At 38.6% G+C, this 27,371-nt stretch overlaps 1 protein-coding gene across 6 annotated transcripts in view; it reads left to right on the top strand.

Moving 5' to 3' along the window:
- LOC114031541 (interactor protein for cytohesin exchange factors 1-like) overlaps positions 1 to 27,371 on the top strand; it is a 193,332-nt gene that overhangs the window by 104,160 nt on the left and 61,801 nt on the right. For all 6 annotated transcript variants that reach the window (XM_027846675.1, XM_027846680.1, XM_027846677.1 and 3 more), the window contains one exon: positions 26,465 to 26,538. In XM_027846675.1, coding sequence (XP_027702476.1) covers positions 26,465 to 26,538 — 74 coding nt within the window. The remainder of the gene's footprint in view (positions 1 to 26,464; positions 26,539 to 27,371) is intronic.

The raw sequence follows: 27,371 nt of genomic DNA, 5'->3' as shown, positions 1-27,371 counted from the left end.
TCTTTTCATTACATCATGCTGCCTTAGAGGTAAGGCATCTCTCTCTCTCTGTGAAATTCTGAGCACCTTACTTAAATGCTATTAAATGCGTATATTAGCAACAAATCCTGGTGCTTTGGAAGATAGCACCCATTATTAAAAAAAGCCCCCTTCTGTACCAAATGTTAGGAGTTTAAAAAAAAATACTCTCTAGGGATTATGTCTACATTCATATGCATCTATTAAGTTTCACAGTTTTAGAGCATGAAACTTTGTGCCTGAGTTGATTGGATTTCCAACAAAATGCTATTGTTTGATTGTGGGCAAAATCTTGAGGTGACAAATTTAACTCACCAGGCACCTATAAAGAATGTAACTTTAGGATGTTATATTTAACTGGGTTAGTAAGACACAGATAATAATAACAGCTTAAATTTGTAGATAATTTAAGGCTTACAGAGTGATTTCCTTAGCACAGTCCTGTAAAATAAATATTTTACAGATGGGGAAACTGAGGCCAATGGAAGAGAAGTAATTTACTTACATTCACACAGCTAGTAAGTAATCCAAGACTTGAATCTGGATCTAATCCCAAAGCTAATGGTTTTTCTGTTATACTGTCTCAGTCATTCATCTAGATTTTCCACATTTGCAATAAATATATTTTTTCAGGAGAGACTAGGAGGTTAGTGGGAAACTTTGCATTCTAACAAATATATTACCAAAAAGATAGAGTGGCTTAGTGGGTAGGGTACTAGACTTGGACACAGGGAGATCTATTTTCAAATCCCACCTCAGACACTTACTAGAAGTGTGACTTTGGGAAAATCAGTGCCTCAGTTTCCTTATATGTAAAATGAAAGAGTTAAATTTGATAGCCTCTAAGATTTTTTCTGGTTCTAAATCAATGATACTATGAAAAACCTTTTGCCTATTGCTGTAAATGTGTTTTGAGCCACAGGGATTAGAGATATGCCCTGACTGGTCCACTATTGACTCATTTTGCTTTGATTTTTCCCTGTGCAAAGTGCTGTATAATTAGGTAGCCGTTGACTGTTTTGTGTGTGTAGCTTCTCTTACAGAGTTGGTTACTTGGGCCATGGCTTTGAAAGAGTTCCTAATTTAGGAAGAAAGTAAACTCACAGTTGTCCATATACCTCTTTCCTGTCCCTGATGTTACCCGAACTTTTTTCCACCTGGATGAACAACCCTCAAGTTGCAGAGCATTAGCTTGAATAGTTATGAAGACCAGTTTCAAAGAGAGAGAGATACTGCTAGTACTTGTGTGGAGTTTATTACATTAAATTGGTCATATATAGAAAAGATACCTCCTCCTCTGACCCTATGCTAATTACTTTTTTCTTATGGAACAAAAGAGTCACCAGTGAATCATTAGTTGACATTTATAATCTGTCCATCAAATGTCAGTGTAAAATACGAAATGAGAAACACATGCTTAGTCTAAGATTACATTTATTTTCGGCCCCCAACAGAATTCAGTTTTAGTAATGCTGTTGGTAGCTCGCTGTTCCTCTGGTATCTCTGATCAAGTATCAGACAAGGTTCTGAGCCACCGTCTTTACTGTTTCCTTTGAAATTCATTATTTTTTGCCTAGTGACAAGTCCTGTCACACACTGGTTCATTTCTGGTTTGATTGGGAGGAATGAATCCTCCTTTCAGTTCAAGTTTAAGTAAAAGGATTAAGGTCACCATGATTTTTCTCAGAAGTTTTATGTTTAAAAGCCAGAGCAGTGGAACTGAGGTCTTTCTCAAAAGCCCCAATTTTCCCAATAATAAGCTGTGACAGAAAGTGGTACATGTAGCTTCTCTCGGGAGGTCTCTTAAAAATATTCTGTGCTTCATTCTCTCAAAATCTCAAACTTAGACAGGTTCATAAAGATATGGCTTAAATTGGGGCAGTGTTTCTCGGTATTCCAGATCCAAGATCTTTTTTTTTTCTTTTCTTTTCTGCTTGCATAGTATGATTGCTTGGGGAAGTTCAAACATATCTGGCATGGAAAACAGTCTCTTTAAAAAGGTTATGTTCATGGAATAATGGAAAGAGAGCAAGATTTGAAGTCAGAGGAGCTGAGTTTAAATATTGCCTCTAATACTTACTATCTGTGTGAACTTGGGTAATTGATTTTATATGTCTTGACTTTCATTCCCATATCTATAGAATGAAGGGGATTGAGGTGGGGGGGTAGTTAGATTAAATGACTTACAAAATTATAATTTTTTAACATAAAAGAGAAAAACTAAACCAAACCAGCTTTGCTAGGGTACCCCCCTCCCCTTTTTTTTAAAAAAAAATAATATCCCATGAAAGTCCCAGATACAGAAATTGACATGGGTTGGGTAAGAATGTTGCTTTTATAAAACTCTTCCTGATGCTTAGTACGTGGGAATTTAAATTGGTTTTATAATATAATGTAAACCAGTGATTCTCAAACTTTATGGTCTCAGGACTCATTTAAAACCCCCTCTCCCCCGCCCCAGACAATGGGATTAAGTGACTTGCCCAGGGTCACACAGTTAGTGAGTGTTAGGTGTCTGAGGTCACATTTGAACTCAGGTCCTCCTGACTCCAGAGCTGGTGCTCTATCTACTGTGCTACCTAGCTGCCCTTAAAATCTTTAAAATTATTGAGGATCCACCAAAAGCTTTTATGTGGGTCATAATTGTTGATATTTACTGTGTCATAAATTAAAACATCTTGGTTATTATTGTGAAAATAATTTTGACCTTGTTGACCCCCTGAAAAGCATCTCAGGGACCTCGAGGCATTGCATGTTGAGAACTGCTGTACTTTCCAAAGTTTGAAAATAGCAGTTGCAACAGGGCCTACTCTACTACCTTGTAGAACTAGGCAATGGCAATGAATTTGAGACCATGAGAACAAGGATTTGGAGAGAAGGAAAAAATGAAAAAGTCTAAATAAACATATGTCATTCCCTTTCTCAAAAATTTTCGGTGTATATAATAGAAAACTCCTTAATTTGTATTTTAAGGACTTTTACAATCTGACTTTTATATATAATATAATAGATATGATATATCTATACTATATATATACATATATACATGTGTATATATATATATATATAAAAAATAGAAGCTCGTTAATTTGTATTTAAGGACTTTTACAATCAGACTTTTATATATAATATGATAGACTTATTTATAATATATCTACTTATATGTAATAGAAACTCCTTAATCTGTGCTTTAAGGACTTTTACAATCTGACTCCCACTTATCTTTCTTCTAGTAATTCATACTAGTACTCTTCACAAATTCTAAATTCTAGCCAAACTAAATTATCTTTTCCACACTATTCTCTAGGTCTGGACTACATTCCCTACTCATAGCCAACTTTCAGAATCCTTATCTATTCTCAAGGCCTAGCTAGGGTGCTGCTTCCTATAAGGAGCCTTCCCTGATTCTCCCAATTCTTGGTGCTTCTTCCTTACTTGATTTTTAGCATCTTATATTTATTTGTGTGTATTTTGTTCCCCTTACATCTCCAGGAGAACATCCCTGAGGGCAGAGACTGATTTTTTTTTTTAATACTTTGCATCTAACTCAGTCCCTGGCACATGGTATGTACTTAATAAATTTTAATTGAATTGAGTTGTTGAATTGTGAAAATAATTAGTCATTCAGCCCTCACTTAGTGATCACCTGCTAAAGGCCGGATTTGGTACTAGGTGCTAGGGATAGAAGGTACAATTCAAGGAAGCCCTTGCTCTCAAGTAGTTTCTATTTTGCTGTGGGAAACAATATATTCATTCACAGATAAGTAAATGCAGTTATGTACAGAATAAATTGAATGTAATTTGGAAAAGGAGGAAGGATTTTTTTTTTAACCAATGGTGAGAGTCAGAAGGAGCCTCTTAAAATACGGCAGCCAGTCAGTCAACAAGCATTTATTAAGTGCTCACTAAATTCCAGACGCTTGCTGGGAGCTGGCGCTTGAGCCTAACCTTGAAGGGTGTTTTGGGTCACGAGAGGCAAATGTGAGGATGAGATCATATTAGGCATATGGACAACCTGTGTATCTACAGAGTCAGGAGATAGAATGTTTTATAGTGAGAACAGTAAGTGGGTCAGTTTAGTTGGACTATAGAATGGGTAATGGTGGGCGGAAGAGTAATGTTTAATCAACCTGGAAAGATTAGAGGAAAGGTTAGAACCAGATGGTGAAGGACTTTAAATGCCAAACAAAAAAATTTGTATTTTATCCTAGAAGCAATGGGGAGCCCCTGAAGCTTCTTGAACAGGGGAGTATCCCAGTTATATTTGTGCTTCAGGAATATCAATTAGGTAGGAATATCAACCTCTGAATAGAGAAGAGATTGAAGAGGGAAGAGACTGGAAGCAGGGAGACCAATTAGGAGGCTTACAATGTCATAGTGAGGAGTGAGGAGAATATGGACTAGGGTGGTTGTGAAGGGAATGGAGAGAAAGTGCCGTATGATAGGGTTTTGTGGAAGAAGAATTTATGAATCTTGTTGATTGATTGCATCGGAGAAGACACATATGTTGTGAATCCAGGTGTCTAGAAGAATGGTGATGCTATTAAGAAGAATAGGGAAATTAGGGGGAGGTGGAGATTTAGGGGGAAAGGCAATGAGTATAATTTTGGATGTGATGAATTTGAGATGGCAGTGGGTCATCCAGATAGAGATGTTCACTAGGGAGCTGGAGATGTGAAACTAGAGTTCAGGAGAGAGAAGAGAGCTGGTCAAGTAGAACTGGCATTAACATAGAGATGATGGTTGAATCCATGGGGGCTTATGAAATAGTTCTTGTTCAGTCATTTCAGACTCTTTGTGACTCCATTTGGGGTTTTCTTGGCAGAGATACCGCCATTTCCTTCTCCAGCTCATTTTACAGATAAGGAAAAGAGGCAAACAGGGTTAAGTGACTTGCCCAGAATCACGCAGCTATTAAATGTCTGGGGCCAAATTTGAACTCAGGAAGATGACGCTTCCTGACTTCAGGCCTGGCATTCTATCCCCTGAGCCACTTCACTGCTCACTAGTGAGATTACCAGAGTGTCAGGAGAGAAAAGGAGAAGGTCTAGGTTTGTGTTTTGGGATATATCCATAATAGGGTGTGGAATATGGATAAAAATCTTACAAAGGAAGCCAAGGATTGATGAGAGATGTAGGAGAGAACCATGGCAGAGCAGTGTCACAAAAACCCAGAGATGAGAGTATCCAGAAAGAGTGGATGATCAATAGTATCATTTCCTGCAGAGGCCAAGAAAGATGAGAATTCAGAAAGGTCATTCAATTAGAGATTATTGGTGACCTTCACACAGTTTCAGTTGAGTGGTGGATATAAAAACCAGATGACAAGAAATTGAGAATTGGGTGGGAGGTGACAATTATTATTTGCATCTCATACATGTTACTTGCTCCTCTGTAGCTTGAGTTCTTTATCTGGGGTTGTTTGAGCAGTTAGTGGATAAACTTCCGTGGTCTCCAGGAACTTGGATGGGAAAAAATACTTTATTTTTAGTAACGTCTTACTGAAATTCAGCATTTATTTCAGTCATTTAAAAACATTATTTTGAGGAGTCCATGGACTTCACCAAACCTTCAAAAGAGTCCATGACATTAAAAAAAATGTTAAGAACCTATGTTCTATAGGTCATTTTTTTTTTCAGATAATAGAGAAACCCAGAACAGGAGACAATGCCTAAAATCTTCTTACAATGAATGCCATTCATCTCCCCCCCCCATCAAGGCTTTGTGCTTGGCCGTCTTCTCTCTTTATACTTTTGCCCTGGGCAATGTCATGTGCTTTTATTATTTTAATTACCTTATATTCTTGGATGATATTTGATGTAATCTCTTACCCGATCTATCTATCTATCTACCTATTTATCTATCATCTACCTTTCTCTCTCTATATATATCTATATATCTTTCTATCTTTTTTCTGTCTACTTATTTCTCTTTCTATCATCTGTCTGCCTACCTATTTTTCTATCATCTATCTACCTACCTTTGTTTCTATTTATCATCTATCTATCTCTAACCGTGTTTTCTCTCCTGAACTCCAGTTCTATATCTCTAAATTCCTTTTAGACATTTCAAACTGGATGTCATGGAGGCATCTCAGACTCACTGTGTCTGAAACAGAACTCAACATCTTTCTTCCAAAAGCCACCCCACTTTTGAACTTCTCCATTTTTGGGAAGCGTACCACAATCTTTCCAGGATCCCAGGTTTTCAATCTCTTCTTATCTTTGACTTCTCCTTCTCCTTCACTCTCCATATCTATTCAGTTGTCAAATATTGTCATTTCTACCTCCATGACATAGGTCTCATCTGTCCCCTTCTCACTACTTGCATGGTCACAGCCTTAATTTAGACCCTAATCATTTCTTACCTGGACTATTATAATCACTTTGGTCCTCACACCTTAATTTTTTCTCTTCTTCAATCCATCGCCCACATAACTGCAGAATGATTTTCCGTAAGTGTAAGCGTGACCAAGTCAGACTTAATAAATAAATCTTTACTTCCTAACTCCTCTATTTAGCTTTTTAAGCCCTTTGTAAGTTGGTCCCAACTTACCTTTACAACCTCATCATATCTTACTCCCCTTCCTGAACGCTGTAGCAATGCTAAACTGCCATCTCTCTGTTCTTCACATATAGCCCTCTACCCTTTCCTTAGTTTTGTACTAGTTGTCCCACATTCTTGGCTTCATACTACCTCTTCACTTCTGCCTCATAGGGTCCCTAATTTCCCCCAATATTCAGCTCAAACACCACCTAATACACCATTTTCACTAGGCTATTGCCCTTCTTTTCTAAAATATCTTGTATTATTATTATTTCTTCTGTATATACTTCCATGTATATATGTTGTCTCCCCAGATGGCACATAAGTTCCTTGAAAGCAGACAGCTAGGTGATGCAGTGGATGGAGCACTGAGCCTGGAGTCAGGAAGACCTGAGTTGAAATCCAGTCTCAGATACTTGTTAGGTGTGTGATCCTGGACAAGTCACTTAAACCTCTGTTTGCCTCAGTTTCCTTAGCTGAAAAATGAGAATGATGGTAACGCCTACCTCCCAGGGTTGCTCTGAGAATCAATGAGATAACATTTCAGTTTCAGCACATAGTGGTGCCACATAAATGTTAGCTATTGCTAGCAATACTATTTTGGGTCTTTGTATCTTTAGTTACATAATTTAACACATAATGAGTGGGTGCCAAATGAAGGTTTGGTGATTAAATAAGGGCAGCTGGGATAGGCTGCAGGGTCTAGAGTCAGGAAGACCTGAGTTCAGATCCAACATCAGACACTAGTGTGTGATCCTGGGCAAGTCACTTAACCCTGTTTGCCTCAGTTTCCTCATCTGTGAAATGAGCTGATGAAGGAAATGACAAACCACTCCAATATCTTTACCAGGAAAACCTCAAACAGGGTCCTGAAGAGTTAGATATGACTGAAATGATTGAAAAACAACAAATCTTCAGTGCCTACCTAGTACATAATGAGTGGGTGTTGAATGAATGCTTGGTGATTAAATAGTTCCTTGACTGACTTCTTTTGTATGTATGTGTTATGAGTGTAGGTACATACACAGTGTGTATATATATACATGCACCCCCATTACATACTTTATTCTTAAAAAAATTAATGTTTTAAAAGACATAGAAAAGAACCCCACGCTGCTATTGGTTGTTCTGGGTCTTTTTTGGGCACTATGGAGTACATTTAAGCAAGCTAGTCTTTAAAATCACTTTATTCAGAATGACTTCTAAATTCTTAATTACATCAATTGAATGCATTTGTGATGTCCATTGAAAACAGAAAGGCATTCTATTCTGGTTTTTTCATTATAGGTGAGAAATCTCATTTGGACACATTGAAATTAGTCCAAATTAAAAAAAATCAAATCCCCAGGACCACTCAGTAAGAGTAAATGTACCAAAGCCCACACTAGGCATTTCTACCTCACTGCATCCTGGGAAGTTATCCAGAACTTGGTAGGAGAACCGGGTTGCTGGACATAGCTAGAGCAAGTAACAGGGGTAGGTGGTGGTTAGGTTAGCCAGGGATCCTAAATTTTGCCTGTAGGAACACAGTTAAGCAGTATTAATGACAAAACTTGTTATTATTTTCTGTAACTACTAAGACTTTTAATGCTGTTTGGGAAAGCAAAGTGTATGAATGACTCCTGCTACCTCCATCACTTCCAACATATAGCTTAACATTCCCAGGTGCCAAAACTATGTCATCTTTTCCCCTCCCAGACTTGTAACTCTGCCTTTCATTTATTCTGTGAATAATTATCAAGTGTCTACTTTATGCAGAGTGCTGTTTGGTGCTAGAAAGTATATAAAAATAAATTAAGGTCTTCCCTGTTTACAATCTATTAGGAAGAAATAATGGATGGAAATAACTATAACTTATAATACAAATGGGTAAAAGGTACAAATGAAGTACTCTAAGGAGTTCAAGGATGAACTGGCCTTCACTATCCTTATTAAAGGGCCAAGGTGGGGCTTCATGGCTGAGGGATCATTTGGACTGTGTCTTGAAGGATAAATGGGATTTAAATAGGTAGAAATATGGCAACAGGGCAGCTAGGTGGTGCAATGGATAAAGTGCCTGGCCTGGAGTCAGGAAGACTCATCTTTTAAGTTCACATCTGGCCTTAGACACTTACTAGTTGTGTGACCCTTGGGCAAGTCACTTAATCCTATTTGCCTCAGTTTTCTCATCTGTAAAAATGAACTGGAGAAGGAAATAGCGAAAGTATCTTTGACAAGAAAACCACATATGGAATCATGAAGAGTTGGACATGACTGAAATGATTCATCAACAACAAAAAGAACTGGAGAAAGAAATGGCAAACTACTCCAGTATCTTTGCCAAGAAAACCCCAAATGGGTCACGAAGAGTCAGACAGGACAGAAGCAACTGAACACATAGAGGGAGAATATTCTGAGTGTGAGAAACATGTGAACAGAGGTACAGAGGGAGTAAAATGATAAGCTGTATTCGGAGAATTTCAACAATGGGCCAAGGTTGTATATTGTGGAAATAAATAGCAATTGACTGAAACGATTTAGGTGTGGACAGAATGAAGGTGCGTTACAACAATATTGCCTTCTAACTACACCTGTAACAGACATTCAGATTTTTAGGTTACATTTTTATGCCTGTGATTTCCCAAGTCCATCCTGAGAAGGTCATCCAGTAAAGTTTGTAGGAAAACAGCTTGGTGAACTGGAAAGAGCATTGGATTCAATTATGAAAATTGGATTTAGAGTCAGAAGAATGAAGTTCAGTCTTAACTCTGACATTTACTTCCTCTATAGATAGGAACTGAGATTTCACTGGTATAGGAAACTTCACTTTAGTGTTGATTGGTACCTTCTCTGTAACTTAGAGCCTTGGAGACTTGTCTCGATCACCGAGGGTTAAGTGATCTGCCCAAAGTTGTGTGACCAAAATGGGTCAGAGACAGGACTTGAAACCAGGTCTTCATGGCTCTGAGGATGTCTCTATCCATCATGCCTTGTTATCTTTGGCAAATCACTTTGTTGTTGCTCAGTCTTTTTCAGTAATGTCCAACTCTTTGTGACCCCACTTGGAGTTTTCTTGGCAAAGATACTGGAGTGGTTTACCGTCTCCTTCTCCGGTTGACTTTGTAGATGAGGAAATTGAGGCAAACAGGATTTTTACAGAGCGTCAGTTGCCTTGTGTGTTAAATGAGAGCAGTGAACTGATTGATCTCAAACGTACTTTCTTAACCTCTGAGCTTCAGTTTTGTTATCTATAAAACAGGCATAATAATATCTGCCCTGCCTACTTCATGGGGTGGTTGTAAGGGTCAAATGAAATTATCTTCTATGCAAATCTGTTTTCTAAACTTGTAAGTAGAGTATATATGATTGCCACATATATCAAGAACATTTTAATATGTGTCTAATACAGATAATAAAGCATATTTACATTCATGCCAATGTATTATATAAGATGCCTGTCATCTGCTTATATTCAGAAAATGTTACGGATTATGCTAGTTCTTCCAGCTGGCATTTTATTCCCTTATATCACTGAGGAGCATATGTAGACTATCACAGGGTGTCATCAGAGTATATACATGGATACGCCTCTGAATCATTCCCTGTAACAAATAAGTCTTTGCATTGCAAAGTCAATGTGCCTGCAAGGAATGGTGAGTAGGCAAGGATTTCATTTTAAATTATTCAAATACTGAAACAAGGGTGTCCCTCATTTAAAAAACAAAAAGTAATTTGCGCCTCGCACTAAGCTAAATTCTACACAAAAGAAATAGTGGAATGTAAGCTCCCTGAGGTCAAGGATTGTTTCATTTTTGTCTTTGGACTCTAGCTCCGACCATAATTTCTGGCACGTCAATCAGTAGTCAATCAACAAGCAATAAGTATTCATTAAGCACTTACTGTGTGCCAGGTACTGTCAAGCCCCGGGGATACAAAAAAAAAAATAACACTTAGAAGGAACAATATTGATAAATGTATATTGAATTAAATTGTACTGAAATAAATATGGCCCCTACCTTAGAAAGAGCTTAATAGCAAGTTGGGGACAAGCTAGACATAAATGAAAGTGAGAATAATTCAAGGAAATCAATATATATGAGGCAGACTGTATATACTAAGTGCTGGGGGAACTGAATAAGGGAAGAATCATTGGGAGGTAGATGCGAGGGCAACATGGCTGCAATGTATCCAGTGCTGAGCTGGTAAATGTTTAACAACTGGCCTTCTGCAACAAAATACATGTGTGATGCCCTTTCAAGTTTAAACTGCACTATTAACATTTTCTGTATCTCTTTTTTACATCTAGAGCCCAAGGGTGGGGAACCTGTGTCCTCGAGGCCACATGTGGCCTTCTAGGTCCTCAAGTGCGGCCCTTTGACTGAATCTAAACTTCACAGAACAAATCCCCTTAATAAAAGGATTTGTTGGTGCAGCTAGGTGGCTCAGTGGATAGAGCACTGACCCTGGATTCAGGAGGATCTGAGTTCAAATGCGGCCTCAGGCCCATAACACTTACTAGCCTTGTGACCCTGGGCAAGTCACTTAGCCCCATTGCCTAACCAAAAAAAAGAAAAACAAAACAAATAAAAGAATTTTCTCTGTAAAACTTAGACTCAATCAAAAAGGACACACTTAAGGACCTAGAAGGTTACATGTGGCCTGGAGGCCACAGGTTCCCTACCTCTGGTCTAGACAATTAACAAAACAATAAATCACCCCTGGCTTATAGTGTTTGCTGATCTTCAAGGTGTAAATGCTCACACCTTAAATTTAACGCTCTGCTCATGTTGCAGCTGGCTCCAGCACATTCCATGTCACACAATCATCTCTATTGTTGTCATTTACCATTTGAGGTAGTGTGATACAGAGGGAAGAGCTCCTTATTGGGAGTCAAAGGACTTGAGTTCAAATTCTGAGGGCTCTGTTAATTAGTCCCTTTGTGACCTTTTTGCTAGGGACAACATCATGAGGAAAAGAATAGACATTTGAATGAGCCAAATATTTGGAAGGAATCTGGCCTGACTGGTGTGGAGGGATCTTTTGGAGGCTACTGGGAGATGAGTTGGGAACTATTGATGAAAGGACTTCAATGTTAGACTGAGGAAATGAGTCTCAACCAAATAAACCATTCCTGAAAATCTTGAAGGACATGTGACTTCATCTGTGCAGGTTTGCCTTCTGCAATCACAAACCCTTTCATACTTTCCTATATATTTTTATGAGCTTCTGTGGTCAAAAATACCAAAAAAAAAAACCCCAAAACAAAAACAACCAACATTGGCATTTGATCTCCAATTCTATGATGATAAGCACCTCTGTCCCCTAAATAGACTAGTCTGAGCTCATACTCGAAGTCTTTCTAGATTAGTTGGATCTGTTGGCCACATAATGAGAAGACAGGACTCATTGGAAAAGACCCTGATGTTGGGAAAGATTGAAAGCCAAAGGAAAAGGGGATGACAAGAGGATTAGATGGATAGGTGGTATCACAGAACCAGTGAACAAGAAATTGGACAGACTTTGAGAGAGAGTGGAGGATGGAAAGGCCTGGCATGCTGTGGTCCATGGAATCACCAAGAGTCAGACATGACTGAATGACTGAACGGCAACAAAAACTGGCCTAGCCTTTGAGAACCCGGACTACACTACGATGTGTCATCAGAGTTGATGGAGGAACAGAGGCATATAGGATAGACTGGGGTAAGGGGTGGGGGGAAGCTATGCGTAGGAGACACATTAGATGACCATTCCAGGAATACAGGTATGAGGTAGTCAGTTAGCCAGCCAGCAGGTGTTTATCAAGTTCTTACTATGTGCCAGGCATTGTACTCTAAAACAGTCTCTGTGCCCCAGAAACTCACATTTTAACGGGGAAACACCATAAAAATAACTGTGTACATACAAGATAGATGAAAAGTAGCTGGAAGGCAAAGGAGCTAGGAAAGTTCTCCTACAAAAGCTGGGATTTAAGCTGGGTCTTGAAGGAAGATAGGGAAGCCCACAGGTGAAAGTGAAGAGGAAAGCATTCCAGACATGAGCAATAGCCAGTTTAAACGCACAGAGACTAGAGACAGAATTTTGCGTGTGAGAAGCAGCAAGTAGGCCAGTGTGGCTGGATTAAAGAGTGTGTGGAGGAGATTGAAGTAGAAGAAAACTTTTTTTTTTTTTTTGGTGGAGGCAATTGGGTTTAAGTGACTTGCCCAGGTTCACACAGCTCGCCAGTGTCTGAGGCTGGATTTGACCTCGGGTCCTCCTGACTCCAGGGCCAGTGTGGAGCTCTATGCACTGCATCACCTAGCTGCTCTCTATTAAAAAACAAACAAACAAAACTTGAAAAGTAGAAAGAGGCCAAGGTTATGAAGAGCTTTAAATGCCAAATACAGGTACTGATTGGTATGAATAACGATTCTTCCTAAAGTGGTCACATTATTCAAATCCACACTGCACAGTTCCATTGGGCTGGAATGAATTACTTCATTTTACATAATTGTAACTTTGAATAATGTGAATTCAAATACAGGTGACCACTATAGCAAATTCATTATTTGCCTCTATTGGGACCTAGCTTTTGAGGACTTTTTGATCTTGCAGGTAATGGAAACACACCAGATTTTATTGAGTGTTGATATAATATGATCAGACCTATCACTTTGGCATCCAGACGGATGATTATTAAAGATGGGACACAGCTGAGAAAGGAAGGGATCCAAAATACATGGCTATTGTATTAGTCCAGGGGAGAGGTGAGGAAGACCTGAACTAGAGCGGTGGCTAGTTGACTGGAGGGAAGGAATGTGCTGTATATGAGACATGCTGTTAACGTCCTGGTCTGGGGTGGAGTAATGGGGATTTGGGAGGACACTCTAAATGTAGACCCAGACAGGATAGAGTAATGAATTGGATATGGGAGGGGACAAAAGGATAGAGGGTGAAGTTTATATAGGGGCAAACTGATGAATCCATGGCAGAAGTGAACAACAAGGTCGTTGTTAGGTTGAATGAGTGAATGGGTGAAGTTTGACAATATAAAAAGCGGGGACTGGTTGTACTTTTTATCACTGCTGTCATTTTAATTGCAGGCAAACGGGAATGAGTCTTTTAAAAACTAGCTGATAGTTTGTTTAGTTTCTGCAGGGAACATGAATCCGCTACAGTGTGCTAATTATTCTTCTGCTTAATGGATCATTGACTGTCTCCCTTTACTAATGACTTACTATGCATTACAGTTTACTGTGTCAGGACAGTCTCTGAAAAAAGGTGGAGGTTGATGCAGTCCATTATTTATCTGCACTCTGAATAACGTGAGAACAAGTTGCTTATTTTCAGATTTTGTATTTGTTTCTTTTCAACTGGATGACTACTGTTTCTCCCTAAATTTTCCAGTGAATTTTTTTCTTTAGTTTTCTTGAAACATTCATGTTGTTAAATGCCTGTTTCTTTGTCTCAGCCGAGGAAGGGAGGGAGGGAGAGAAAAACAGAGAGAGAGAGAGAGAGAGAGAAAGAGACAGAGACAGAGAGAAAAAGATTTAGAAAAGAGAATGATGTAATAGAAAGCTATTGGATCTGGTGATAGCAAAGAACGAGTTCAAGTCATGGTGAATGATTGTTTTATTAATATCTTTTTTTTTTACATTGTCTACATTTCCTAACATATTCTTCCTTTCTCCCCCTGCCATAAAGCCATCTTGTATAAAAACAAAAGAGGAAAAAAAAAAGTCCAGCAAAAGTATGGACCACTTCTATAAAGTCTGATATATGGAGCGTTCCACACCCATTTCACCCCTACCTCTGCCAAGAGGTGAGGGAAGTTCCTTCTCACTGTATTTTCTTAGGGACATGCTTGCTCATTATAATTTTATGGCATTCCATCGCAGTTGCTTGGTTGCTCTTGTTTTTTATTTGCATTTTTGTAGTCAATGTATATATTATTTTCTTGGTTCTGCTAACTTAAATCTGCATCAATTTATTTGTCTTCTTATGCTACTATATATTCATCATATTCATTGTTTCTCACAGCACAGCAGTATTACATTATATTTAAGTGCTGCATCCTGTGTAGACATTCCCAGTGTTTTGCTGCTACAAAGAGTACTGCCATAAATGTTTTTATGTATATGGGACCTTTTTTTTGATCATTCACTTCCTAAGGTTATATACCTGCCATTTAATATCTATGTTTATATTTTGCAAAATGCTAAATCTTCCTCCTCTGTAAAATGAAAAGCTTGGACTGACATTCAATGTCCTTTCCTTCTCTAAATCTATATCCTTATGATTTAACTGGCACTATTTCCCTCACAGTGATGGTATAAGGAAAGTGTTGTACATAGATAAGTTATTATTTTGGCTTTAACAGAAATATGCTTAGGTATTTGTTGATCTGATAAAGACCTCTTGATATGGTAGTTTAGGAAGGCCCATAATAGGGCCAATTTACACTGGATCAGAGTAACTGCTTGGAATGCTTCGCTATTTCTCCTAATCTTGGAGTTCCATTGAACATCAGCACATTCTGTGAAACTTTTGAGGTTCATTCTCTAGTATACTGTGCTGATTCTAGAAGCCTCCTGTGGCTGCTTCTCATAACCTGTACATTAGCTCTTCATCTTTCAGAAGGGCTAAATAAAATAGGATTATCACCTGCCGGTTCCTGGAAATTATTTTCTTTATAGGGGGGCTGCAGTAGAATTGGAATCAGGAACACTCATCTTCCTGAGTTCAAATCCAGCCTCAGACACTTCCTAACCAGCTGTGTGACCCTGAGCAAGTCACTTAACCCATTTGCCTCAGTTTCTTTATCTGAAAAATGAGCTGGAGAAGGAAATAGCAAACTACTTCTAGTATCTTTGTTAAGAAAACCCCAAATGGGGTTGTGAAGAGTCAGACATCACTGAACAACAAGAATATTCCGTTCTTAATGCAGGCCAAGACTGTATTAGTTTTTTTGGTTGTCATATCACACTATCAAAATGAAGCTGGTTTTCTAATTGTAGGAATGCCATTCTTTTATTCAATTCATAGACTTTATCTGCTCAGAGAATGTTTATGTGGGGGGAAATCTTAGATACCTTCTTATCCAACCACTTCACTATCAGATGAGGTATCTGTGGCCTAAGTGGCAGATTTGGAACTTGAGCCCAAGTCTTTTGACTCAGCTTTAAAATTAAGAGAGCAATATGGAGGTGGTGACCGAAGTTCCTATTAAATACTTTAAAAATATCAATATTTTTGAGATATTACATGTTAGGTTTGAGATGTTATATGTTAGGAAATTGAAAATGGTGACTGAATTAGGTAGGATGGCATTTAGAACCATAAATTGGAATTTTTGCACATGGGGTAAAGGGGAGAATTAACCAAGGTGGGGTTGTCAGGAGGAGGCAGCATGACTCAGGATACCTGGAAATTGCCATGCTGTTGAAAAACTGGCCACTGCTGGGAATGCTGATAGAGGTGAAGGGCCTGCAGAGTTTAGCCTTTGGTTGGCACAAAATATGTCTTGAGATGGGACTGTCTCAGCCTTCAAATTTTGTACATCCTGGAAAAAAATGTTCAGTTGTGGCTCTGATGTAAATGTTGAAGAAAAAGCACAGGACTTGGGGTCAAGAAACAATCTATGTTTGAGTCTTGGCTCTTCCCCAAGTTAGCTTTTATGCATTTAACCCTTCTTGTGCTTTTGACTCATCTGTAAAACTGGTATAATATTTACCTCTTTTTCTTTTTTACCACGTGGAGGTTTTATGAGGATCAGATAAGATAATTTATATGAAAGTATTTGAAAAATTTTAGATGGTATTATTGTAGCTGGAGAAGAGATATGCTTCAGAGTGTTGGGTGCATGAATTATTTTGCTAATGATTTTTATGCAATACAATGAATTCCTGCAAGGCAACTGTGGCATCTCCTATTCTCAGTATTCTAAAACCAATACCTTTGTCTGTTTGTATGTTTGTATGTAATCCTAACATGGATTAATTTCCTCTTAGCATTCACCCTCATCCTGATTTTTACTCAAAAGGAAGTTACATATCATACATTTTTCACTGGCAAGACTGTTGCATGCATATCTCCAGAACCAGAGATAAAAAGTGCCCAGTGGCATGTATTCTGAACTTTTACTGAGCTCTGATGACTTTATTGAGAGGTAATCATTTGGAGAAGATTTGCTGCACCTTTGAATCAAGCTGTATTGCACATGAGGGACACAGCTGCTTTTCCAGCTGAGCTCACTGATAAATTTGTCTGTGGTGGTTTGGTACATTTGGCTTGTTTTTAATCACCCACCTGATCCTTTCCCTATTTCTCAGCATGTTTTAAAGAGATTTTTAAAGAAAACAAGGGTAGCAGGAGACTTGCAAAATAATGAATAATGTTTAAAAGGCAGTATTTTAGGAGGAAATTAGTTTCAATTCAACATACATTCATTCACTATTTATTAAGTACTACTATGTGCAAAAGCTTAATGCTATACCCTGAGGAAGATATAAAGATTCTCTGCCTACCCTCTTGAAGCTTATACTATAAAATTGAGCTAAATGAATGAAATAATTTTTCCTAGTCATTCAGTCAATAAACATTGATTAAGTGCCTACTATGTGCCAGTTCTAGGAACAAAAAATGAGTCAAAAGATGGTTCCCTACCTTCAAGGAGCTTACAGTCTAGCGGAGAAGACAATAAACAAACAGATATGTACAAATGAGCTATATATAAGATAGATAGGAAATAAATAAGGGAAGGCATTAGAATTAAGAGGGGTTGGGAAAGGTTTCTTACAGAAGATGGGATTTTTGTTTGGACTTAAAAGAAGCTGGGGAAGCCACTAGACAGAAACGTGGGGAGAACAGTCCAGACATGGGGGAAAAGCGAGAGAAAATGCGCAGAGCAGGGAGATGGAGTATCTTGTTTGTGGGACAGCCAGGAGGCCAGTGTCACTGGATCAACAAGTTCATGGAGGGGAGGAAAGTGTATGAAGATTGGAAACATAGGAAGGGACTAGGTTATGAAGGACTTTGAATGTCAAACAGAAGATTTTAAATTTGATCCTTGAGTTAATAGGGAGTCACTGGAGTTTATTGTTGGGTGACATGGTCAGACCTGTATTTTAGAAAAATCGCTTAGGTGGCTGAATGGAGGATGAATGGAGTGGGAAGAGCCCTGAGGCAGTTACACCCACCAGCAGACTTTGTCAGTAATTCAGGTGAGGCGATGACAGGCCCGCACCAGAATGATGGCAGTGTTAGAGAAGAGAAGGGAGTATATTCAAGAGATGTTGCCGAGAGGAACTCCACGGGCCTTGGCAGCAGATTGGATATGGGGGTGGAGGTGAAGAGATAGTTAGGGGTCTAGGATGACAGGTTACAAGCCTGGGAAACTGGTCCAATATAGTAGCACATGTGTGCTTGAGGCAACTTATTGAGTTTAAAAAGAAACTGAATTGGAAGTCAGAAGAATATGATTCCAGTGTCTAGTTCCCTACTAGTTATGAGACCATGGGCAAGTTATAGCCTCTCTGGGGCCTGCTTCCTCTCCTACCAAATGAGGGTTAGAAGTCAGAGGATCTCCAAGGTGACTTCAAGCCTTAGAATTTGATGAACTTCTTAAAGAAATAGCAAAGAAGGGCATTGACCTCATTTCCTGAATAAAGGAGGATATGTTTGCCCTTCCTCACTAGCAAGGTTAATCACTAGAGTACTGGAACATCTGTTCATAACCCTTCCTCTTCTCCTCCCCCGTCCCTTCCCCCCCCCCAATCCCACAGATGGGCCTTTTTGTCCTTTCGTGGCTAACAGATTTGAAGACGTTAGAGTTCTTGTGTCACATTAGAACCTGTGAAAACAGCTGTCTTTGACAGATGAGAAATTGTGATTAAGATGCAAAGGTAGATGTGTGAAGAGAGGAGTCGGTGTTACCCTGAACACTTTATACTTCCTCTTTTCTTCTCACAAGTATTCATTTGTTTTCTCGGTAGCTTTTCCTTTCTTGGGTCCTCTGTTGCTGCCAATGGTGACTGCTTATGATTTATTCTGAAGCACAGGATGTAATTTATACAGCAACTGGGGAGTTTAATCAAATTTGCTCCCACACATTCAAGATATGTTCTTCTCATTTAGTCTTTTATTTGGCAGCTCTCTCTTCGTATCTTTCCTACATGACCAACCTGGTGACTGTCTTTATACTAATTCAGAGATGCTCATATCAACTTATTTGCTATGATTTAGTGGATGTACAGAGCCCGAGAAATTTAACCATGTGTAAACTAATATTTTTATTTTTGAAAAATAAATACAGATTGAAGGATGCTTCACCATGCCATGTACATACAGTTCTTTAAGGATTAGGAAGCACTTTTTTTTTCTCATAGTAACCCTGTAGATAAGTAGTACAAATGTTATCGCCCCATTTTACTGATAAAGAAACTGAGATTCAGAGAGATAACTTGTTCTTGGCACACAGTTATGGGTGGCAGAGCCTATGCCACCTATATATGAATATCTATTCAGTATAGCATATTAATTCAGACAGGGATTTGTTGGTAAATGTTTAATACCCATCTCCAAAAATTACACATGACATACTTTAAAGATTAATATACATTATTAACATTTTCCCCATCATTTAAAGTCTAGACAATCAACAAAACAATAAATCAAGTCCCAGTTCGTAGCATTTGCCAGTTTCTAAGGTATAAATGCTTACTTTCAAAATGTAACAATTGACTCTCTAAATTAAATGGTATGAGCTGGCTCCAGCACATCTCTGAATTCCAGCCATCTGGATTCCAAGTCCAGTCCTTCTGCCACTATAATCTCAATCTCTTTGTCTCTCTGTCTCTGTCTCTGTCTCTCTCTGTCTCTGTCTCTCTGTCTTTGCCTCTCCCTCTCTGCCTCTCCCTCTGCCGAAGACATAAAGAAAAGGGGCATTTGTCTACTCTCACTGAAGAGTCCAGGGTCTGAATTCTGAGAGTAGAGAGTATACATGTTTGGGTACCAAGGTATCTTCTCTACTGTTTAGGTTAACATCATCCTCCCAGTCTGTCAGGTTTGCAACCTAGGAGTCACCCTGGATAACTCACTCTATCTTACCTCTCATGAGCAAGCTGTTGCCAAGGCCTGCTGATTTCACATTTGCAACATTTCCTGAATATGCTCTCTTCTCTTCTCTCCTCTGACACTGCCACCACTCTAGTGCAGGCCTCATCCCCTCACACCTCGATGACAGCAATAGCCTGCTAGTGGGTCTGCCTGTCTTAAGTCTCTCCCATTCCAATCCATTCTCCATTCAATCACTAAAGTGATTTTTCTAAAATGCAAGTCTGATAACATCGCCTCCCAATTCAATAAACTCCAGTGACTTCCTTTTGCCTCCAGGAGCAAATCCAAAATGTTCTGTTTGACATTCAAAGCCCTTCATAACCTAACCCTCTCTCACCTTCCATTCTTCTTCAACTGTACTCCCCAACATGTCATCTTCAGAAATACAGTGACACTGGCCTCCTTGCTGTCCCACAAACAAGACACTCCTTCTTGTCTCCAGATCTTCTCTCTGGCTGTTGCTGGTGCCTGGAATGCTCTCCCTTCTCCACTCTACTGACCTCCCTGTCTTCCTTTAAGTGTCAACTGAAATCCTACCTTCCACAGGAAGCCTTACCCAATCCCTCTTAATTTCAGTGCTTTCCTCTGTTAAGTAATTCCTATTTATCCTACACATAGCTCGCTTTGTATATATTTGTCTGCATGTTGTCCTCCTGCCCTCCTCTTCCCATTAGATAGTAATCTTCTTGAAGTCAGACACTGTCTTTACTTCTTTTAGTTTCCTCAGTAATTAGCACAGTGCCTGCCTGGCACTCAGTAGCTGCTTAAGAATGTTTATTGATAAAAAAAAAAAAGAACGTTTATTGATTTGAACTGAATTGCATATACCTAGGTCTTGTAGTCAACATATGTGAGTCTGAACTTAGAAGAGATAGGAAGTAGATCTGTGATTTCATTCGTATACGGAACGACTGCATAAGGAAAATCCTTCTGCTTGGGCAGGTTGGTTTTTTTCTCTGCAACATTCTGTCCTAGAGAGTGGTATAAACCACTGAGAGGTTAAGTGACTTGTCTAAGATCACGCAGTCAATATGTGTCAGAAGCGGTACTTGAAGTCAAGTCTTTCTGGCTTCAAGCCTGACTCTTTATGCAGTCCCTGGAGACTGCCTTGATCTGCATTTACAAAACAGGTGAATTAGAAGGTGATTATGAGAAACTTCTTTCTGAATTTTACAAAGGGTGTTTGCAATGGGCATTTTTACTTAAATTTACTTTACTTCCTATCTGAAACTCTGGGAATTTACTTCCAAGTAACAATGCAATAACCACTTAAATTAGGAGGTGAGAGATTTTTCCAGTTCTCTATGTCATTTCAGAACCTTTCCCAATTTTTCCCTGAAATGCATAGCATTCTAAGTGGCATAGATGAGTGCTAGGCTTGCAGTCAAGAAGACCTGAGTTCAAATTTTGTCTTAGACCCTTGGGAGCTACGTGCTCAGACCTGGGCAAATCTAACATCTCTTGGTCTCAGTTTCCTCATCTACAAAATGAGAGCTTCAGATTTGATGGCCTCTAAGATCCTTCCCAGCTTTAAAACTGGATATATAATATTTTCATGGTTTTTCTCACATCAAACCTATAAGTAGAAAATGTAAGTATTACTATTCCCATTTTACATATAATTCAACTAAGGCTCTGAGAAGCTGGATGATTTGGCCACAGTATCACAGCCTAGTTCCAAAGCCAAGAAATATAGTAGACACTTACTAAATATTTGATTGATGGAGTAAAAGGAAAGAAACAGTATTAATAACAATAAAATCCATCCAGTGGCTGGTTAGTCAGTATTGACCCTTGTTCCCCTGATCCCCAGACCATGTTATCTTTCCAACACTAGCACGAACAACCCAATCCTTTCTCATACCTTCCCAGAGCAACAATGCTAAAGTTTCCTTGTTAGGATGACATGCAAAAGATTTGAAGATGTCAACAAAACTAGGAGCATACAAAACTGCAAAGGAGAGACTTGTAATTAACTTTTGAGCAGGGTAAACAAATTTCAATAACCCACCCTTGTTCATTGAAAGGTGGTTTTATAGATAAGTGTTCGCCAAAGCAATCAAATTCAAAATTGCTAAGTCCTTCTAAGTAAGCTTTTACTACAGTTTAAAGCTCACCATAAAAGTGAAAAATTAAATGGAATTTTAAAACCACTTATTACTCAGACTTCGCCATAAATTTTCTAAAGGGTTTTTTTCCCTTCTTCCTGATGTAGCTAATTTCCTGTGCTTTACTAGAAAAGCCATTTCTAAGGAGTAGATTTAATTAATCACCAGATGACTACTGAATGGTAACTTAAAAAAATAGCATTATATAGATATATATGATAGAGATCTGTGGCTTCATATGTAATTTTTTTCTGCTCACTTTACATATGCAAGTGTTCTTTTGCATTCCAATAAATGTCCAGAGGACAACTCTCTTTGCCCCATATCACACTGCTCCATAATAAAACTTCCTTTGTTAAGTCTTCTAAATTTAATAAATAATGATATTTTTAAAAGTGCTTTGCAAACCATAATGGACTATATAAATGCTAGCCATTATTATTACAAGACAGAGTTCAGTGAGGTGAGTGGTAGTTAAGAAGTGTGGTGTAAACCCAGGCAACAATTTTTTTAAATGAATTAATTTTTAAGTGCATTGTGAGGTATGAAGGAGGTGGGGGACATTGTAGGAATGAGAGTAATACCAGCTCCACAGACTAGATAACTCTGAGAGAATCTCTCTTTACATATCCAGTGGCTCTTATGATTAAAAAATAAGAACTATATTCGTCCTTCAGTTAGTCAAACTAACAGAAAGAAACAGGACATTGATGACAGAGTTGTCTGTCATGAAAAGTAATTTTACACCACACTTCTTAACTACCACTCACCTCATTGAACCCTGTCTTGTAATAATAATGGCTAGCATTTATATAGTCTGTTATGGTTTGCAAAGTACTTTTAAAAATATCATTTTATTCTTATACCACCTCTGGGAGGTAGATGCTATTATCATCCCCATTTACAGGTGAGGAAACTGAGGCAGGCAGAAGTTAAGGGTCTTACCCAGTGTAACACAATTAAGGAAGGTCTGAGGCAGAATTGGAACTCACGTCTTCCTGATGTTAAGTCCTGTGCTCTAGCCGGTATGCCACTTACTTCTTCAACTATTGCCTAATTTATGGGCACTTAGTTTCTTTTCAGTTGTTATTTTTTATGTGGTACAAAGTGCTGCCATAAATATATTGGTATATATTGTTGTTGTTTAGTCATTTCAATCATGTCTGACTCATTGTGAACCCATTTGGGGTTTTCTTGGCAAAGATACCACAGTGGTTTGCCATTTCTTTTTCCAGCTTTCTTGACAGATGAGGAAATTGAGGCAAACAGGGTGAAGTGACTTGCCCAGGGTCACACAACTAGTAAATGTCTGAGGCTGTATTTGAACTCAAGTCTTCCTGACTCAAGGCCTAGAGCTCTATGCATTGTACCACCTAGCTTTCCATCTTGGTATGTAGAGGACTTTCTTTCTTTGTTGATTTCCTTGGGGTATATGTCCAGTAATAAATGGCCTCCTACTTCCTTTAGTATACCTAGTTCTAGCATGCTGTCTACTTTTTCAGGGTTTTTGCAGATATAATTAAATATTTCAAACAATCTCTCTACTAATATAATCTGTAGCCTCTCTGTACCTTCAGAGAGAGTCTTCATGTGCTACTGTGATTTAACACAATAACAACAAAAATCATTTAGAGGCCAGTCTTCTGATGATGGGCCTGTATGAACTTAACATCAAGACTGGTAATCTGATAACCAAGTTCATTGCTGAGTCAGAAGAAGCTTTTTCAGCTTGGTAGAGACTTTCAGAGCTTGTGATTTTCTGGCAAAGCACTCAGGAACCCAGGTCACCTCCATTCCATGATAAAATCCCAGAGCAGAACCTTGGGAGAGATTTACAATACACTTAGTGGAGAATTGAAATGCATATTGTAGTGACTTCATTATGACATTAAGGTGACCCTGAGTTATATCTATAGCAATCCATGTAGAGGAGACTTGCATTATATGTTATAACATTATATATATGCATATGTATGTCACATAGATATAACATGTATTGCAATACATGTGGTACAGACTTGATTCATCACCAATGGGTCATCATGTCATGCTGGTGACCCTGGGTTTTACATACATATGGTAGAAACTTGTAGTATATTGCTGGATATAGGGTATTGCATATATTATGTATTACGTATGCATATTATATGTATTACAATCTATATAGTATAGCCATAATGTATAAGTATCTGTTCCTATGTGTGTGATTGTATGTATAGTTTCAGATATGTAATTTTTTTTAAATTTCATTGGTTTAGGTAACCTCCAGTGAGGAAACCTCTGCTAATAAAGATCTGCAACTGTGCTCATGAAACCTTAAAGAGTTGCTTAGTCATTTCGGTCATGTCTGACTCTTCATGAACCCATCTGGGGTTTTCTGAGCAAAAGATACTGGAGTGGTTTGCTATTTCTTCCTCTAGCTCACTTTACAAATGAGGAAACTGAGGCAAACAGGATTAAGTGACTTGCCCAGGGTCACACAGTTAGCACATACCTGAGGACAGATTTGAACTCTGATCTTCCTGACTTTCAGGCCCAGCACTCTATCCACTTGTGCCACCCAGCTGCCCATTGCCTAGTGTACTGAGATGTTAAGGAAGATTTGTCTAGGCTCACACCAGGATATATCAAAGATAGGACTTGATTTTACTGAGTCCAAGGCTGGCTCGGTATCCACTCTACCAGGCTGCCCCTCATTTGCAATATAGAGGCTACTTTTAGTAAATCAGAATCTGTCCCCAACAGTAACAGTATTTTAAATTCTAATTTCAATACCTCGGTTTTTTATTTCATTGAATGGTTGATGGAGGATTTTTCTCAATTCCTTTTCTTTGGTTTTATTCTTCTTATAGTTTCATTTCATAAATGTTTGCATATTTCTGACTCTAGTTTTTCTATTATAATTTGACAAGCCCTTCATCAAAATTTGACTGTATTTCAATTGTTCATATTTTAGTGAAAGGCATGGAGTCCCAGAGCACTTGGAGATTATTTTTGTCAGCTTTGAATTGCTACGGGGTGAGGTGATAACTTGTCTCAGAATCACTGGCAATATCTGCTAAAGGAGACTCTACTACTATTCATTTAATTCCATTCCAGTAGTCATTTATTAAGTTCCTTCTGTGTGCACAATTACTATTTCGGGCAAATACAAAATTTAGAAAGAGATGATTCCTTCCTTCATTGATGACATCTTAGAAAGAGCATTCAATTGCCTGCCAGGGTCTGGAACTTAGGAGGTGACAGGCAGAGATTTCTTGTCTCTCAAATATTAACTATCCTAACCCTGCTGGCTGTATTTGGAGATATGCTTTGTGGGTCAAATTACTACTAGTGACAATAATATTATTGAGTCATTTGTCGCACTGTGCAGTTTATGTTCCCATCCGTCCATTATCTTAATTGATCTTTACTATAATCTTGTGAAATGTGAAGAGCAGAGATGATTCTCATTTGACAGATGACCAAACTGAGGCCCAGAGAAATAACATGACTTACCCAAAGACACACTGCAAGTGGGGTTGAGTGTATCAGAAGAGTCTTCTCTGGTTTTCGTGTAATCTGCTATCATATCTTTCCAGAGCAATCTGGCTTCATCCAGGGCTTTAGGAACCAAGGGATGGGATGTGTGTGCAGACTCTTGAGTTCAAGTAAGAAAATAAGGTTCAATGTTATTCAGGAAGGGGAAAACACCCCATTCACAATAGCTGCATCCAGTGGGCCAGGGTTTTATTTTGTTTTATTTTTAAAAAAAGATTTGAGATCCTATGTGGAAGGACCTAGCATATAGGTCATATTTAGCAAGGAGACAAAAGCAGGCATAGGTCCTTCCACTTGGATCAGATTGGGTTGGCCACATCTTACTGTTAAACTGTAATCTTAAAATATTAATTTTAATTTTTAAAACAACTATAAAATAAAGCAGGAGGAAGCATGGTGTATCAGTAGGAGTGCTGACTTTGGACTCAGAGCACCTGGGTTGAGATCCTGCCTTACATTTCAGTATATGACCCTGTGGGCAAATCATTCCCCATTCCTTAATTTTTTCATATGTAAAATGATAGAGTTGGACTAGCTGACTTTTGAGTTCCCTTCTAGTTCTAAATCTATAATCCTAGGAGCTTATTATAGAAGATGACCACTATTTTCCATTAACAAGGTGTTGTAATATTTAAAACTTTCCCCACAGTGTGCCTGCATAGTGTTTGGTTTCTTAATCTACACCCATGAGGAAAAACCTTTAATACCTTGATGCCTCCATACTCCTAAGTGTCTCTACCTAGAAGATACTAGAAGGTTCTAATTTTTGTAGATGAGAAGATATCCTAGCATGTAGTAGCTACTGACATGCTAACTTGGATTTGTTTTTATGTGGTGTTTTTAGGGTTTACAAAGCATTTTATATATATTTTCTCATTTGATCTTGGACAACCCAGCTACATTTTTTTTACCCCCATTTTACAGATGAGAAAACTGAGGATGAGAGTGATATGGTGACTTGTCCAGGATCACACAGCTAGTCAGAGGAAGCATTTGAACCCAAATCTTCTTCTCCATGTCCAACATTCTATCCATTACAACATGTTGGCCTTTGTTAAGATTTATTGTAGTCATATTTCCTTATCTTTACCCCACTTCCTAAATTCAGCTTGTCTAATCGTAATGAAATGCATTGAGGATAGGCATGTCTAATTCAGACTTGTGATTTGTACTTCTTTCAGGCAGAGAAAGCTGATGGATTCATCAACTTGCCAGATTTTGCTGTGGATAGAGCTGCTGAATGCAAGAAAAAGCAGTGAGTCATCATCCATCACAAATTCCTGCATGGTCCATGTTAACATTCACCTAATTCGTGTTCACTGTGCATTGGGCTAGGTGGGATCCTGACTTCATAAAGGTGTGGTGGTTTAGAAGTTAATAAAGGGAGCAGACCTGGAGCCTGGGAAAATTGACTAGGAATAGAAGAGTTTCTCTTCATGTGTGTTGGACACTGGCATTCTGAGATAAATGACCAGCCTTTTAACAGCCCCCCATAAAATTCCACAGTGGAGCTCTGTGTTCTGTGATGCGAGGGAACTGCATAAGCAAATCCTGCTATAGAGGTCAGGAGATCAGATGCCAAGATTCTGTGCTAGTTAGTAACGGAGATTCAGCAGACCTCCCTCCACATAACTGTAGGCATGAGGACAAGTAAGGCCACGATGCAGTTTTCTTACTTAAACTCTTTGTGAAACTATTTGTGTCATGGATAATCATTTATCTTCCAAGGCAGGTCATTAATCCTAGGCTAGCTCTCTGCTGAAACAAGTGTTTGAGTACAGATTCTTCGCATACAGAGGTAAAATGGGATCATGAGAGTTTCAGAGCTGAAAAAGGGACTCAAGGTCATCCAGTCCAAGCCCCTCATTTTGCTGATGAGGCCTAGAAAGATTATGTAGCATGTACAAGATTACATGGCTGGGCGAGATAAAACTAAGACTGAAACTAAATTTCCTGACTCCCAATACCCTTCCCTTTCTATCCCAATGTCTCACTACTGCTTCTCTAATGATCACTCTTCCTTTCTCTCTCTTCTCTGCCCCCTTTTCCCCATTCTGTCTTTCATTTTCAATTAATCTGTTCTCTAGT

The sequence above is a fragment of the Vombatus ursinus genome, unplaced genomic scaffold, assembly GCF_900497805.2.
Source record: "Vombatus ursinus unplaced genomic scaffold, bare-nosed wombat genome assembly UNPS02015175.1, whole genome shotgun sequence".
NCBI classification, from domain to species: domain Eukaryota; kingdom Metazoa; phylum Chordata; class Mammalia; order Diprotodontia; family Vombatidae; genus Vombatus; species Vombatus ursinus.
The sequence above is the reverse complement of the archived record's forward strand: the minus strand, read 5'-3'. Positions and strand labels throughout refer to the sequence as shown.